Here is a 16,566-nt window from a genome sequence, read left to right on the forward strand (position 1 = left end):
AAAGTTCTACAACTCTTAGGAGACAATCTGAGCAGGAATATTAAGACTTTGCTCTTCTAAGTCTCACACTTGTACCATAAAATGAATGAATGCTTTTTCTTTAACTAGATTGTAATTTTCCCTTATTTTTGATAGCAGGTATAAGAGCAAGTTCATATAGTCCTCAATTTCACTCATATAATATCATGTCTGCAAATAATATGCAAAGTCCAGAGCCAATCTCTGAAACAGTACGGACTTATTTCCCTGAGACCTGGATCTGGGATTTGGTAGTGGTGGAGTAAGTACCTTCATTCTCTTCCATTTGCTGTGGGTGAGGGAACATGGGTCCTCCAGCATTTTCAACTCTAAGATAGTCTTTCTGAGAAGTTCTAAATAATCATGTTAACCTCTCATCCATTCAGGATGGGCCTAAGAAAATGCTTTTATTATTTGGATTCATTAGTAAAATTGTCTCAGAGATGAGCAATTCTAAAAGAATTATTCCTGAGACTGCCAGAAAACAGACATGGGTACTAAAAGTATCCAAATGCTAGATTGCCTAATGCCATTGGGGGAGCCTTCCATAAACAAGATTTGAACATGCACATAAACACATCAAGCTATGTAAATGTAATGGTTTGCTTTTTGGATCATGATTCTTAAGTATGCTGGTTTATGAGATCACACAACAGTGAGGGGAGTTTAAGGACCAAACTGAATTACATTCAAATATTTTTCTTTAAGGTACAGACATGTTGATAAGGGAAAGAGGCAGTATTTAGTACCTTTTGTTTTCCCAACTCAGTTTCCCAATACATAACCTAGTGTACACATGTGCACATATTGATTCTCACTTAAGAAGAGATGTTTCACCTGCTCACTTTCTGTTCTTCACATCTCTATCTTCCCCAGTTCCTCAGGAGTGGCTGAAGTGGGAGTAACTGTTCCTGATACCATCACGGAGTGTAAGGCAGGGGCCCTCTGCCTGTCCAATGACACTGGACTTGGTCTCTCTCTTCCCGCCTCCCTCCGAGCCTTCCAGCCCTTCTTTGTGGAGCTCACAATGCCCTACCGAGGAGAGGCCTTCACACTCAAGGCCACCGTCCTCAACTACCTCCCCAAATGTATCTGGGTAAGGAAAATGAAGGTAGATTGAAAGGGTGGATAGAATCAAAGACTTCTTCGGTCCCTCAGCTCCTGATTCTGTTCCCAAGACTGTGGATAATTCTGGGAATTATGCACTAGCATTGTTTGTGCTAAGCAAGCAGGACGTGATCAGAAAGGTAACACAACAACATTTGAGCTACAGGTACTGAAATCATGGATCTCCAAATCACATGCATTTTTTAAATTTTTTATTGGTATGTTAATCACCATACATTACATTAGTTTTTGATGTAGTGTTCCATGATTCAATGTTTGCATATAACACCCAGTGCTCCATGCAGAACGTGCCCTCTTTAATACCCATCACCAAGCTAACCCATCCTCCCATCCCCCTCCCCTCTAGAACCCTCAGTTTGTTTTTCAGAGTCCATCATCTCTCATGGTTCGTCTCCCCCTCCGATTCCCCCCCCTTCATTCTTCCCCTCCTGCTATCTTCTTCTTCTTTTTTTTTTTTTTTAACATATATTGTATTATTTGAGTGGCTCAGTGGGTTAAGTGTCTGCCTTCGGCTCAGGTCATGATCCCAGGGCCCTGGGATTGAGCCCCATGTGGGGCTCTCTGCTCAGGGGAGAACCTGCTTCTCCCTCTCTCTCTGCCACTCCCCCTGCTTGTGCTCTCTCTCTCTGTGTCAAATGAATAAATAAAATCACATGCATTTTTTAAAAATTTCCTGAATCTTACAGCATCCTCTACCATGGGATAGGCTTTTTGCCAAGAAAATTCCTGATGCTGACACAAAACTCAGTTTTATTAATCCCATGAGTGTCATTCTTTAAGGACTCCCATCTCTAAACTCCCACAATATGCTTGTGACTTCTCTTACAGCACATATTTCTTTGTCAACTTTGTCATAGTTGTGCATATAGATTATCCCCTTCATAACACAGTATCTTCGAGGTCAGGAACTTCTTACATACTCTTCATAATTTGCTATGCCTTGTACATAGTAGACATGTGATGAATGTTGCAGGAAGTGGGAAAAGGTAAAAAAGAAGGGAGTCAGGGAAAAAATCTACATGAGAGGTAGGAACCAACAAGCAGAAACCAGTAGGTAGTGCTCCCATGGGCAATATACCACTGCTGCTTTTCCCTCCTACCCACTGCTTCCACATCTGTAGATTTCTCCAATTTACCCTAATGCAAAGGCCAGATCCTCCTAGTAAGTAATCATCCTTGAGTTATATAATTGCCATTCTCATACTTCTCAAAGCATGAATGAGCTTACATGACATCATTTTTTCCAAGTCACAATTTAGAGCAACATCTCATATGTGGCCCCAATTCTGTGCATTCATTGTCTCTCCATATTCTGATAATTTCTCTCCCTCTGCCTCCCTTGCAAATGATAGGTCAGTGTGGAACTGAAAGCTTCTCCAGCCTTCCTACAATCCCAAAATGAGAAGGGAAAAGAATCCTATTGCATCTGTGCAAATGAGCGGCAAACCCTGTCTTGGACAATAACTCCTAAAACTCTGGGTGAGTGACATTCCCCCAAAAGGTTCTCCAATCAACAGGGGTGGTGGGTATCTGAACACTACTTACATCACATTCGCTTTTTTGTTTCACACAAATATAATTCCATAAGGTTAGTTTTTTTTCTTCTTTTGATTTCTAGCCACAATGGTCTCCTCCCAGTACTCCCATAGCACTTGGGCCCCACAGTCACTGTACTTGGGCACTGATCGCTCAGTGTCTAGCTTTGAGTTTTTTCCAGCTTTATTTCCTATTCCAGCCAGTAGTAAGTTTAAAGTGCAGCCCTTCAAGGTGATCACAGAGCACAAAGTCATTTTCAGCTATTAGGGATGGCTTGGACTGCTATCAAGATGGATGCACATTTTTTTTTCTACATTCTTTGTTTCAGGGAATGTGAACTTCTCAGTCTGTGCAGAGGCGGTGCAGTCCCCAGAGCTGTGTGGAAATGAGGTTGCTGAGGTCCCTGAGATTGGGAGAAAAGAAACAGTCGTCAAAATCCTGTTGGTGGAGGTAAGTCGGTCTGGACCTCTTCAGTATTTTTCAGAGACCCTAACAATAGTAACAGTGAGAAACAGTATGGCCATATTCTTGAGCTAACAAAGAATTAATACCGTACCCACACAATCCACCTGATAAGACTAATGGAATTTCCTGTCCTAAAAGTATTATAGTAAAATTTTTAGCTAACCTTGTTAGCTTATCATAAATACTTTTTCTCATGAATGATTTCAGAGCTAGTCCCTTTTCCTGACTTCTTCATCTCTTCTAAGATTCATTTACTTCTCACACTTTGTACCTTTGATTCTCTTTCCTTATTATCCCTCATTTTCTCCTCTGCTGGTCTCCATGGTTCTTCAGAGTTTTATGGATTTATAGTAATTTGATAATAAGTAGGATGTTAAGATTGTTTAGTGTAAACCCCACCCCTCAAAGCAATGAATCTGCGGTTGTCCTTCAAAAACCTGGACGTTTATCCCTTTTCTTTTTTTTTTTCACTTGAGCCTGAAGGTATTGAACAAGAAAAGACTTTCAACTCTATGACTTGCACTTCTGGTAAGAGTCCATCTTCATAATCATAGTGAGAATAATGCCCCACAGGGATATGTATGTCAAGTTACAATGCATGTCCCTACATTTTATCTCCCTTTATCTTTAGAATGTTCCCTTAAATTTGGCATAGCAATAAGTATTTCTTTATATGCATTTTACACAAGAGGACACTGAGCCCAAGGGTGTGGGTAAACGCGGCTTAGGGGTGCAGACAAGACTAATACTTGCTCAGTTCACATTTAGCCTTTACCTCCATAGCCCAGGGGCTGCTCATGAACCAATAAGGATATAGTAGCTTAGAGTGTCATAATCTAGGTAGAAAGACAGCAAAGTCATTATAAGATTGAATGACAGTGATATTCTCTAAAACAGTTGATGATGAAACGGGGGTCACTTTGTATTCATCTTACTGAAAAAAATGTTTCATGGCAAAAAAAAACACTTTACATTAGGGCTTTATCATATCATTAAGAAACAACTGTAGCTTTTAAGTTACATTGCCACATTAGTATTAGTTCTACATTTGTAGTGTATATGACACTGTTCTTGTCTTTCAAGAAGGACCAATTTAAAGTATAAAATCAGAGAACAATAAAATCAGAGAATTAGACAATCAGATCAAAGAACTATATGCCCCACCAGTTCCCAAGCTTCGTTTAGAGAGCCACCATGCACAGCTACCCAGAACATAGTAAAGTGAGACGGGAAAGGACTCTGGAAGTCATTCTGTGCCAAGAAGAGCTGGACAATTAAAGGTGATCTCATCATAAGCCAGAGTCCTTATTCCTTGGACCCAGGGTTCCTGAAGGAGACATAATAATACCGCTAAATATAATAATAACCATAATAATAACTGCTCCCATGTATGCAGACTTCACATGTTGCAGAGGCTATTCTAATGCACACATGTTTTACATGCATTCTTCCACTGAATCAGCACATGAGCAAGTTAGACTATGAGGAGGTTAAGTAATGTGTCCAAGGTACAGAGCTAGTAAGTGTGGCTCTGAAGCCCCCTCCCAACCACTACATTGTATTGCTATAAGAGATGTCATACTTTGGTATGGGTTGTCTGTTTCCAAAGGTACTGAAATATCTGAGCAGTTATCCCTGAAGCTCCCACCAAATGTGGTCAAAGAATCTGCCAGAGCCTCTTTCTCAGTTTTGGGTAAGTCATCTTACACCCGGGAAACTCGGGACAAAAGAGCAGCCATCATACATCTGAATCTGTATACATATATCTATGTATTTGTGGGGTTTTTTAAAGATTTATTTATTTATTTGAGAGAGAGAGTAGGGGGAGGGGCAGAGGGAGAGAATCTTCAAGCAGACTCCCCGCTGAGCATGGAGTCTGATGCGCGGCTTACAACCCTGAGATCATGACCTGAGCTGAAACCAAGAGTCAGATGCTCAACTCACTGAGCCACCCAGGTGCCCCAATATTTGTGTTTTAAATCTCAATTTATTAATAGCATCTATTTCTATTAGAATTCTGGAAGTCTCACTCTCTAAATATAAATTTCTTCTTGCCTAAATGATGGTGTCCATGACTCTAAATATGAAAATAATTTGTCTTTAATAATGTTGGTCTACTTAGGGGCTGAAATTACTCTGACATTTAATCTTTCACATCCCCTAGGTGACATACTGGGTTCTGCTGTGCACAATATACAGAATCTCCTCCAGATGCCCTATGGCTGTGGAGAACAAAACATGGTCCTGTTTGCTCCTAACATCTATGTCTTGAACTATCTGAAAGAAACCCAACAGTTGACTCCAGAGATCAAGTCCAAGGCCCTTGGCTATCTTACCAGTGGTGAGTCAAAGAAAAGTTTACTCTGTTACTCTGAGACTTTTCCCGATTAAACCTGAATTATATTACCAGATATTAAGCTAATGATGGTGATTTTTGTGAAAATGACAATTTTCCCACCATTTAATAGGATGTTGTGTTGTGACATATCCATAGTGTTCCTAAAACTATGTCAGATAAGAGACCATACGATGTCTGTGGCTTCTGGATGCATCAGTCTGCACCTATGGGTGGCCTGCCTTTTTCTTTTTTTTTTTTTTTTTAAAGATTTTATTTATTTGAGACAGAGAGAATGAGAGACAGAGAGCATGAGAGGGAGGAGGGTCAGAGGGAGAAGCAGACTCCCCGCCGAGCAGGGAGCCCGATGCGGGACTCTATCCTGGGACTCCAGGATCATGACCTGAGCCGAAGGCAGTCGCTTAACCAACTGAGCCACCCAGGCGCCCGGCCTGCCTTTTTCTAACACTTCTTGAACTACTTGAACCTTTCATTCCAGGTTACCAGAGACAGCTCAACTACAACCACCAAGATGGTTCCTATAGCACCTTTGGGGAACAATATGGAAGGAACCAAGGTAACAGTTGGTAAGAAAAGAAAATCTATTCTGAGTTTCAACTATGAATTCACAGCACGTACATATATTAGCCTATTTAATTCTTAAAACAATCCTGTCAAGTGAGAGCTATTCACTTCTTTTTACAAAGGAGGAAATGACATTCAGCATGGATAAATAAATGTCTCTGGTATAAACAACTAATAAATGGCAGAACTGAGAACACTTGGAAGTTGCATCTTTTTACATCTAATACACCAAGCATCTTTTCTTTCTCATGTTCCTAAGGGACCATTGTAAGTTAGTGATTTTCCCTCTTAAGTTTTTTCTCAGCACTGAGAGATGCTAGAAATGGGCTAGAAAAACTAAGTGTACTTTACTACCTTGTACTAGATGACTCTGTGTGTGTGTGTGTGTGTGTGTCTCTCTCTCTGTTTATCCATCCATCTGTCTTCTGTCTCTCCATCCATCAGTCTATCCATCCATCCACCCCATCTATCTACCTGTCTGTCCATCTGCTCATCTATCTCTCTATGTATCTATCTGTCTTGAATAAGTCTGACCACACAGGAAAACAAGTGTAAATCAATGACCCAGAAAGTGGTGGAGGGGCTGAGTGATGTGGAGGGAAATATTTACTGAAGCAAGACATTCAAAGTAGTTAGTTCATTAGAGTATTAGCTGCAGAAGAGAAGATAAGAAATCTGTGAAAAAGAAATAAATACAGAAAGCCCAGAATGTGAGAGCAAATATCATAACAACCCAAGAACACTAGGAGACATCTGAATCTCTAAAGTGACACAGAAATGCTTTAGGAAGCAGGGACCAATTGGTAATGTATTTAACAACATGTTGTAGCTAAGCAAAAAGAATATGGAAGCTGCCAGGTTAACAGAAATAGTCTCCAAACTCTTAGTGATAGCTCACTGACTCTCATGAGGGTGCACTGGGGGGAAAAGGAGTCTATGTGTGTGAAACAGTGTTAGGGTGCAGTATGGAAAACAGCACCCCACTCTTCCTCACCCTTCAGGCTCACGGCCTTTGTACTGAAGACTTTTTCCCAGGCTCAAACCTACATCATTATCGATGAAGCACACATCACCCAAGCCCTCATGTGGCTCTCCCAAAGGCAGAAGGACAATGGCTGTTTCAGGAGCTCTGGGTCACTCCTCAACAATGCCATTAAGGTGAGGTGTTCTGAGTACTTATCCTGAACCTCATGATACACCAATACTAACATTCCTCCAACGGTGAGGGGAGAAGGAAGGCACAGAGAAATTGCAAAGATGAAGTCCAGCAGTGTGAGAGGGCATCAGGGAAGGAATATAATATTAAACCTGAAAATTATAGAGGAGAAAGAAACGGTGCTTTGCATGAGGATGTTATTTTGCTTAATAGAGACAGATCCTGAGAAGGGTCCCCATGAAACAGCAGTAGAGAATATACTAAAATTTGAGAGTAGAATTAATAAAAATTCCCTCTCTCTCTCTCTCCCCTCCCCACCCCCCACCCCACAGGGAGGAGTAGAAGATGAAGTGACCCTCTCAGCCTACATTACTATTGCTCTTCTGGAGATTCCTCTTCCAGTCACTGTAAGGTTCACCTCAATCCCATTTCCTACCATGGAACCTACAGGCCTGATGTCTGGAACACCACCTACTACAAGCCAAGTCTCAACTTTCCTTTTGCTCAATGCTGAGGCATTTCTCAGCTAGATAAGCTCTTCAATTAATCCACTAGAGGGAACTTATACTTGCTTAGCCATGCCCTTGGACTATGTACCAAAACTAATCCAAAAACCACAGGCTCACTAGTCTTATTCTTTTAAGACTTAACGATAAAGCTAAGAGATTTAAAACATTTTTTTCAATTTCAGTATCGTGGCTATCTGGCTGTCTACCTGGCTGGCTGACAACCACAAATGACTTCTGTCAAACAATATCCAACTCAGGGTTTCCTCCATCCTCTACTTACCCTAATCTGACATCATTACCTCTTTGTCCTTGCAGCACCCTGTTATTCGCAATGCCCTGTTCTGCCTGGAGACTGCCTGGAACACAGCAAAGGAGGGGACACGTGGGAGCCATAGCTACACCAAGGCATTGTGGGCCTATGCTTTTGCTCTAGTGGGAAACCAGGATAAGAAGAGAGAAATACTGAACTCTCTTGATGAGGAAGCTGTGAAAGAAGGTGAGAGAAAATGGTAAAAAATTTCCCCTTTCATTTACACTGATACTACAAAAAGGAGGGCTATATTTCCAACGAAAGTAACAAGCTTCATCTGGAATTCCTTAGCCAACTCGTATATTGTGAAATCAGAGCACCTCTTGTAAAAATGTCTTCTTGAGTGTCTGGGTGGCTCAGTCAGTTAAACTTCTGACTCTTGATTTCGGCTTAGGTTTGTGGGATCGAGCCCCATGTCAGGCACCCCGCTCAGCAGGGAGTCGGCTTGAGATTCTCCCTCTCCCTCTGCCCCTCCCCTCATGCTCCCTCTAATTTAATTTATATATACTTCACATGGTATCTGTCTCCCTACTTGGATGAAAAGAGGCACAACCGGGCGCCTGGGTGGCTCAGATGGTTAAGCGTCTGCCTTCGGCTCAGGTCATGATCCCAGCGTCCTGGGATCGAGTCCCGCATCGGGCTCCCTGCTCCTTGGGAGCCTGCTTCTCCCTCTGCCTCTCTCTCAATCTCTCTGTCTCTCATGAATAAATAAATAAAATCTTAAAAAAAAAAAAAAAGAAAAGAGGCACAACCAAAAACCATACTAAAGGAAGTGAAATAACATTTCCAAAGTGTTTTTATCCCTATTTGCCAGAGATTATCACAAAAGTCCTCTGAGATCAATAGGTAGGTTTTATATTCCAATTTATTCTTCAGTTTCCAGGAAATATCTCTCCAGAGAACTCTCTCTGTCACTTTTCCCTTCCCCTGACTCAATTAAAATAATATTTGAGAAACTGATAAAGATGCTCTATGCTTCCTCCTTCAACAACATTCTTCAACTTATCCCCACAAGACTAAGCCAACTTTAGCATGGAAATGTGAGTTAGTGAATTTGCAGGGCTTATGACAGAGAGGACGTTACTTCTCTGTACTATCTTCGGCTCCATATGATACAAATGTGTATTCACGTATCATCTACTGGTAATTAGGATTCTCTCCTTTTTCTCACCCGTAAGATAACTCAGTCCACTGGGAGCGACCTCAGAAACCCAGGGCACCAGTGGGGCATTTTTACCAACCCCCAGCTCCCTCAGCTGAGGTGGAAATGACATCCTATGTGCTCCTGGCTTACCTCAAGGCCCAGCCTGCCCCGACCTCAAAGGAGCTGACTTCCGCCTCGCGCATCATGAAGTGGATCACAAAGCAACAGGATTCCCAGGGGGGCTTCTCCTCCACTCAGGTCTGTGTTTCCCAAATAGTCTTCTCAAGACTCTAGATTCACATGGCACATGGGAAAGCTTGAAAAACACAACAGTTAACAAGGAAAAGAGAAGAGACCATTACATCTTGGGAGAGTTATTTAGGGATATTTGAAGGCAGTGGGAATATGAAGTAAAGAGATCTAAGACATTCCCCAAAAACACTTTTCCCTAAGAACTATGTTAACATCCTATCGATTTGATTACTTACCATAAACATCATTCCTCTCTAAAGCTTATACACATTGGTCATTGGCCACACTCTAGGGTTTTTGAATATCACTGCTCTTGACATTTTGGGTCAGATAATTACTGTTGTGAGGGGCTGTCCTGGATCCTTAAGATGTTTAGCAGCACCCCTGTTCTCTCTCCACTAGATGCCAATAACACCCTGCTCCCAGTTGAGACAAGGTAAAATCGCTCTTGGTTAAGAATCAGTGTTCTAGGGGCACCTGGGTGGCCTAGTCACCTGAGCCTCCAACACTTGATTTCAGCTCAGGTCATGATCTCAGGGTCATAAGATCAAGCCCCATATCGAGCTCCACACTTAGCCAGAAGTCTGCTTAGGATTATCTCTCCCTCGCCCTATGCCCCTCCCCCACCTCAAATAAATAAAATAAATCTTAAAAAAAAAAAAAAAGAATCAGTGTTCTAGGCTCCAGACTACATCTGTAGGATTCTTCCAACAAGAAATCCTCTAAGGTGAGCCAGAAAATTGTACGATTAAAAGGAAAGTGGACCAAGTAGAGTTCATGTTGATCTTCATAGAATGATTGAGAAGTCCTGTTCAGGCTCTCCAATCCTTTCTACCTGCCCAGTGAACTCCCTTCTGACTTCCCCTTTAAACTGATTTTTTTTTCAAAGCTGAAGTTCTTGGAATTTTCCTTTTGTGCTAAACATCCAGAGAGTCTGGGTTTTTGCTCCTATAATCCTCTTTCAATATTTAGGATGGACATAGTAAAACTTCTCTTTTTCAGAGAAATTAGGTGCAGGGAATGAAAATAAGCTGTATAAAAAAGGAAAAGAGAGTTGGGAAAGTTCAACTGTCTCATATCACCACTCATCACCAATTTCTCTCACTCTTCTATCTACATTAACACCAGTCACTCTTTTTCCTAACTTGCTAATTTTCAACCCAATTTTTTTTTTTAGATTTTATTTATTTGACAGAGAGAGACAGCTAGAGCAGGAACACAAGCAGGGGGAGTGGGAGAGGGAGAAGCAGGCTTCCCGCTGAGCAGGGAGCCCGATGTGGGGCTTGATCCCAGGACCCTGGGATCATGACCTGAGCCAAAGGCAGACGCTTGATGACTGAGCCGCCCAGGTGCCCCTCAACCCAATTTTTAAAAGATACAGCCAAGAGGACTCTTGATAAGAAAGAGCAGGCTGCAACTTCCAGATAGAGAGAATAATCCCTTAGGACAAAATCAATATAAGGGAAAATAAATGGCAAGGCTAATTGGCATCAATAATCTTGTATTTCATTTGCAGAAACAATAGCATAACTTTGATGATGCCTAAAGGTAGAGAAGAGGGAAAAACAATGAGTAGGTGTATACTTCAGGGGGAAAAAGCCAGCCTCCCCTGTGGTAACCAACACAGACTTTGGTGGAAAATCCCTGCTACCAAAAACTTACTCTGTGGCGGTGGGTTCTCCACTTGTCTTTTCCAGGACACAGTGGTGGTTCTCCAGGCTTTAACCAGATATGGAACAGCCACCTTCACCGGGACTGAGAAAGCTGCCCAGGTGACCATCCAGAATTCACAGGCATTTGTCACAAATCTCCAAGTGGACAACAGCAACCTCCTGTTGCTGCATCAGGTCTCATTGCCAGAGCTGCCTGGGGAATATTCCATAACAGTGACGGATGTGTGTATCTTCAGGTGAGACTCTTGAAATTTTAACCTTATCAAATGAAAAGGGAGCTCTGATCTCTCTTTCTTGGACAAATGAAGGGCAAATCGGGAGAAGTTGAATGATGGAAAAGTGAGGAGCCCCAGGTAAGGAGAGAGACTGATGCTGTGCTTGCTATTCCACAGACATCCATGAAATACAATATTCTTCCAGAGAAGGAGGACTCCCCATTTGCCTTGAAGGTACAGACTGTACCCCATACTTGTGATGCACCCAAAGTTCACACCAACTTCCAGATCTCACTGAATGTCAGGTAAGACTTCCGACTGAACCACCTAATGCTGAGTCTAAAAGCTACCTGGAACCTTCAGTAATTAAGAATATATTTGGAACCTTTGCTGTTAGGTGAATGTAATTTAAAATTGATATATCTACTAATGAAGTTAGCCTTGTATCATTACATAGTGATCCTTTTCTCTAGCAATTTTTTTGTCTTAAAGTTTCAGTAATACTTTATTTTTTTAAGATTTTTTTATTTATTTTTTGACAGAGAGGGAGACAGCAAGAGAGGGAACACAAGCAGGGGGAGTCGGAGAAGCAGGCTTCCTGCGGAGCAGGGAGCTCGATGCCCGGCTTGATCCCAGGATCCTGGGATCATGACCTGAGCCGAAGGCTGATGCTTAACGACTGAGCCGTCCAGGCACCCCTCAGTAATACTTTAAAAGTATTTAAAAGCAAAGTTGGTCTTAAACTTTCAAATAAAAAAATGTAGACTCTTCAAATGTTCTAATAAATTCCTACTTTTACACTAATTTTTGTTCAACTCAATGCTGAAGAATAAATTACTTTCCACAAAGATTTTTATTTTAGGTTGAATTAAGTCTTCCTTACCTTTTCTGAATAATTAAATTCTATTTTATTATTTTTCTAATCAAATATATAAATAGCAAATGCTAATATTAAATAGAGGTATAAATTAAATATAAAATATAGAAATTACCCTATAATAGCCCATCAAAAACTTATAGGAATTTGGGGCACCTGGGTGGCTCAGTCAGATGAGCATCCAACTCTTGGTTCAGGTCATTATCTTGAGGTTGTGAGATCTAGCCTTGTGTCAGGCTCCGTACTCGGCACAGAGTCTGCTTCAGATTCTCTCTCCCTCTGCACCCCTACCCCCTGCTCGTGCATGCTCTCTCTCTAAAATAAATAAATAAATTTTCATTAAAAAAAATAGGAATCCTAAGAAAACATAGCAGCATATAATACTATGTATCTACAACTAATGATACTGATATTGTAAAACAAATCATGTTTCAGACAGCCAACCTAATTAGTAAACATCAATTTATTCAAAGTATAAAGTATAAGTCTATCTGATCTCACAACACTTTGAAGCCTCTTTGGAAACATGCTGCATTCAAGTTAACTAAAAATAGAAAAGTAGGGCGCCTGGCCTGGGTGGCTCAGTCGTTAAGCGTCTGCCTTCGGCTCAGGTCATGATCCCAGGATCCTGGGATCGAGCCCCCAATCAGGCTCCCTGCTCAGCGGGAAGCCTGCTTCTCCCTCTCCCACTCCCCCTGCTTGTGTTCCCTCTCTTGCTGTGTAGCTCTCTGTCAAATAAATAAATAAAATCTTTTAAAAAAAAAAAAAAAAAAGAAAAGTAGGGCGCCTGGGTGGCTCAGTTGGTTAAGTGACTGCCTTCGGCTCAGGTCATGATCCTGGAGTCCCGGGATCGAGTCCCGCATCGGGCTCCCTGCTCGGCAGGAGCCTGCTTCTCCCTCTAACCCTCCCCCCTCTTATGTACTCTCTCTCTCTCTCATTCTCACTCTCTCAAATAAATAAATAAATCTTTTAAAAAAATTAAAAAGTAATACCTACTAAATAACAAATGTATAGTATAAATGGAGTGTCCAAAAATTGGCAATGTGTTAATGAATGCAGATTACCAAGCTCCATTCTCAGAGACTCTGATTTGATAGTTTTGGATTGGGACCTAAACATCTATGATTTTAGTAAGCCATAGATCTGATGTACATTCAGGGTTCCAAACATCGTCATACATGTCCAAGGAACAGAGATTTCTAGGAGTTATAATGTTATAGAAAACTTCATGATGATAGGCAACATTTATGGTAGGTCTTAAAAGACGGACTCTGGCTTTCTTTCACATACAAAGCCCTTATTCCTTTTTCCTTTGACACTACAGTTACACCAATATGATGATTGTTGATGTGAAGATGGTGTCTGGTTTTATCCCCTTGAAACCAACAGTAAAAATGGTAGGTGTATTTTAAGCCTAATAGATCTCATACAAAAGGATGCTCTGTATCTTCAAACTAAGACCATACCAATATCAAAGCCTTATCAATAGCAACCTGCCTCACGAAATCTTTTTCCCAAACCCAGAAAATTCAATTCAATAATTGCTTATTTGTCTCTAAGCTGAGGGACTTGTATGATACTAGAGAAACACGAGAGGAGTCCCTGTCCTTGAGCCATCCACAGTCTAGTTAGGGATTTAAAGCACATAGGCATGAAACCTTATTTTACCATCACAATGCTAGAAAGACAGACTATGATTAAGTACCAAATTGGCTGATATGCTCTAAAAAATTTGGCAATGATAAAGTCAATATGAACTGGAATCATCACAGATGTGAGAGGGTCTAATATGTTACCTGGATACTGAAGCATGGTGGAAAGCCTGATCTGAAAATACCTGGCTACCATCTCTTCATAGAAAGCCAGAAGATTTTTTTCACAGTCAAGACATGACAATGTTGATGCCTGTATCCAAATCTGATTCTTCCCCCTCACCCATCTTTTATATCTTTAATGTACCCTGGCTATTTAACCATGAAAATGATTTATAGGAATCCTACTCCTGACATCATTTGGACATTTGTCCCTTACTACAATCTGCTCTCATTTTCTAACTTTTTAAATTTTCTAATTTTCCTCAGCTTGAAAGGTCCAGCCATGTGAGCAGGATAGAAGTAAGCAATAACCATGTCCTCATTTATGTGGAACAGGTAAGAGCTCTGACATTTTGGCTGACACTATACATACTGGTGATCTTTTTAAGGGAATCTCTCCACTAGAAAATAAGTAGTATGAGGAAAGCGGTAATTAATAGCACTCTTCCAGAAAGTTCCTTTATTCTAAGAGAATAAAAATCTCCTTTTAGACCCATGGAGTCTTTTGTTCTCTTTTATTATGTTAAAATTGGAAAATGAGAATTTCTATGAACTAGAACAAAAGGTTTATTGTGTCTGTTATTTTAAAGACCTCCCACAAAAGAATAAATATACCACATGGTGGTTGATCAATGATACTGTAAACATTCTAATATATCACTATGTAAGAGAATATAAAATGTAGACCTCATGAATATCTTCAAATCTGACTATAAAGCAAAGGGAGTGATTTATCTAAGCACACAAAAAGACTAGTTTAATAATTACAAATGGTACAAAGCCAAGTCTCTGCATCTTAGAAACCATTCCCATGGGCCCAGAGAGTTAATCTCATACAGAAGACTACAAGAGAATATGGATTGTCTCAGTTGTTTAAGAGAAAATCGGGGGAATTTTGTTCATGGTAAAGTGTTTCCAAAGTTTTGTTTAAAGCAGATCTTGGGAGCACCTGGGTGGCTCAGGTCGTGATCTCAGGGTCATGAGATCCAGCCCCACACTGCGCTTCAGGCTCAGTGGGGAGTCTGCTTGGGACTCTCCCTCTCCCTTTGCCCCTCCCCCTGCTCACACGCACTCTCTCTTTCTCTCTCTCTCTCTCTCTCGCTCTAAAATAACTGAATAAATATTTTTTAAAATAAAAAAATAAAACCCATCTTGTCATCCATAAATGTTTGCTCACCTAAAAGACACTAGTGCATAAGAATCTGAGAACCATAAAGAATATAATTTACTCAAGGAAGAGGGAAGGAGGCTTTCTAGCCTGTTCATTACTCCCACTTTTCCTCTTAGGTAACAAATCAGACACTCAGCTTTTCCTTCATGGTTCTGCAAGACATCCCAGTAAGACACCTCAAGCCAGTGACTGTTAAAGTCTATGATTACTATGAGACAGGTAAGTCAAAGGAAACTGAAGCAACTAAAGACTCTCAACCCAGAGCCAAGAAATGGATTCTGTTGTTACAGTAGATCCTATTTTAGTCCATTCAGTCAGTAGTACATCTATTTGTCTCTTTGCTCTGAGATACATAGTGTAGAAACTATGAATGGAACAAATTTATCAGTATCTATGGAGTCAGAAACTTAGAAATTTAAAAAGAAAGATAACATTTGGTCCCTGCTCTCAAATAGTTTAGAGACATAGAGAATGTAATACACATAAAAAGATAATGTAACAAGAAAAAGCAGTTTATGACAAATGAGTGTTAGAATATAGATATTTTAACTATCCTGTTCAACACTTGTGTATTTATGCAGTTTTGACAATCCTGATATGATGTACTTTTCTTCAAAAGTAAAGTGAACAAACTTAATATGGGCTCCAGTTTATAGATATCTTTTTTTTCTCTCCTTTCATCCAACAGTTCTTTCAGATGAGTCGGCCATTGCTGAGTACATCACCCCCTGCAGCGTAGTTAAGAGGTCACACGCCAGAACCACCATCATTCCACATTAACTACACTCCCTAAACTTTCTTCTAAATTTAAAATTCTCTACAAGTCTCCTTCTAGCCCCAAGACAGTCCATAGGGCACATTCTCACACAAAGAGAATACTGGAGAAGAGCACTTACTCTGTAGGTAGACTCCAATAGCAGATATTCACACCATTATCAGTAAAGTCAATAAGTGTTGTTTGCTTGTTTGTTAGTAGGATAGCTATCGTTAAGAGGCAACATTTTACATCACAGCTGATTTGTTTCCTTCAGACAAAGTCTAGCCCAACATCTGTTTTTGTAAATGAAGTTTTTATTGGAACAGAGCCATGCTCATTACATTATTTTCAATAGCTGCTTTCAAAAGTTGAGTAGCTATGATGTAAGCCACATGGCCTGCAATGTCCAAAATATTTACCATGTGGCCTCACAGCAAAGTGTGCCAACCTCTGTTCTAGCCCACTCTGCTGCCCAGGCTCAACTGAGGGAATATTCCTGAGGAAACCCTACAACCTTCCTATGTTTCTCTTTTCTCCATAGATGCAGAGCACAGCAATGTTTGAGGACCATATTTAAGCTACATATTTTGCCGGATTCCCTGTCTTGTACTTCTATTTAAA

General features: G+C 40.7%; 1 protein-coding gene across 1 annotated transcript in view; it reads left to right on the plus strand.

The window, feature by feature from the left end:
- The window catches only part of PZP (PZP alpha-2-macroglobulin like), a 46,030-nt gene extending 30,062 nt beyond the window's left edge, over positions 1-15,968 (plus strand). Inside the window, 19 exon segments of the mRNA XM_035027846.1 lie at positions 136-280; positions 895-1,114; positions 2,499-2,625; positions 3,011-3,132; positions 3,624-3,675; positions 4,757-4,840; positions 5,312-5,488; positions 5,982-6,069; positions 7,069-7,225; positions 7,556-7,630; positions 8,048-8,228; positions 9,221-9,444; positions 11,136-11,328; positions 11,331-11,347; positions 11,504-11,631; positions 13,528-13,600; positions 14,285-14,353; positions 15,305-15,407; positions 15,886-15,968. Coding sequence (XP_034883737.1) covers positions 136-280; positions 895-1,114; positions 2,499-2,625; positions 3,011-3,132; positions 3,624-3,675; positions 4,757-4,840; positions 5,312-5,488; positions 5,982-6,069; positions 7,069-7,225; positions 7,556-7,630; positions 8,048-8,228; positions 9,221-9,444; positions 11,136-11,328; positions 11,331-11,347; positions 11,504-11,631; positions 13,528-13,600; positions 14,285-14,353; positions 15,305-15,407; positions 15,886-15,968 — 2,318 coding nt within the window.
- The last annotated feature ends 598 nt before the right edge of the window (positions 15,969-16,566 follow it).

Source organism: Mirounga leonina, unplaced genomic scaffold, assembly GCF_011800145.1.
Source record: "Mirounga leonina isolate KUSES-001 unplaced genomic scaffold, KU_Mleo_1.0 Mir_201, whole genome shotgun sequence".
Taxonomy (NCBI): Eukaryota; Metazoa; Chordata; class Mammalia; order Carnivora; family Phocidae; genus Mirounga; species Mirounga leonina.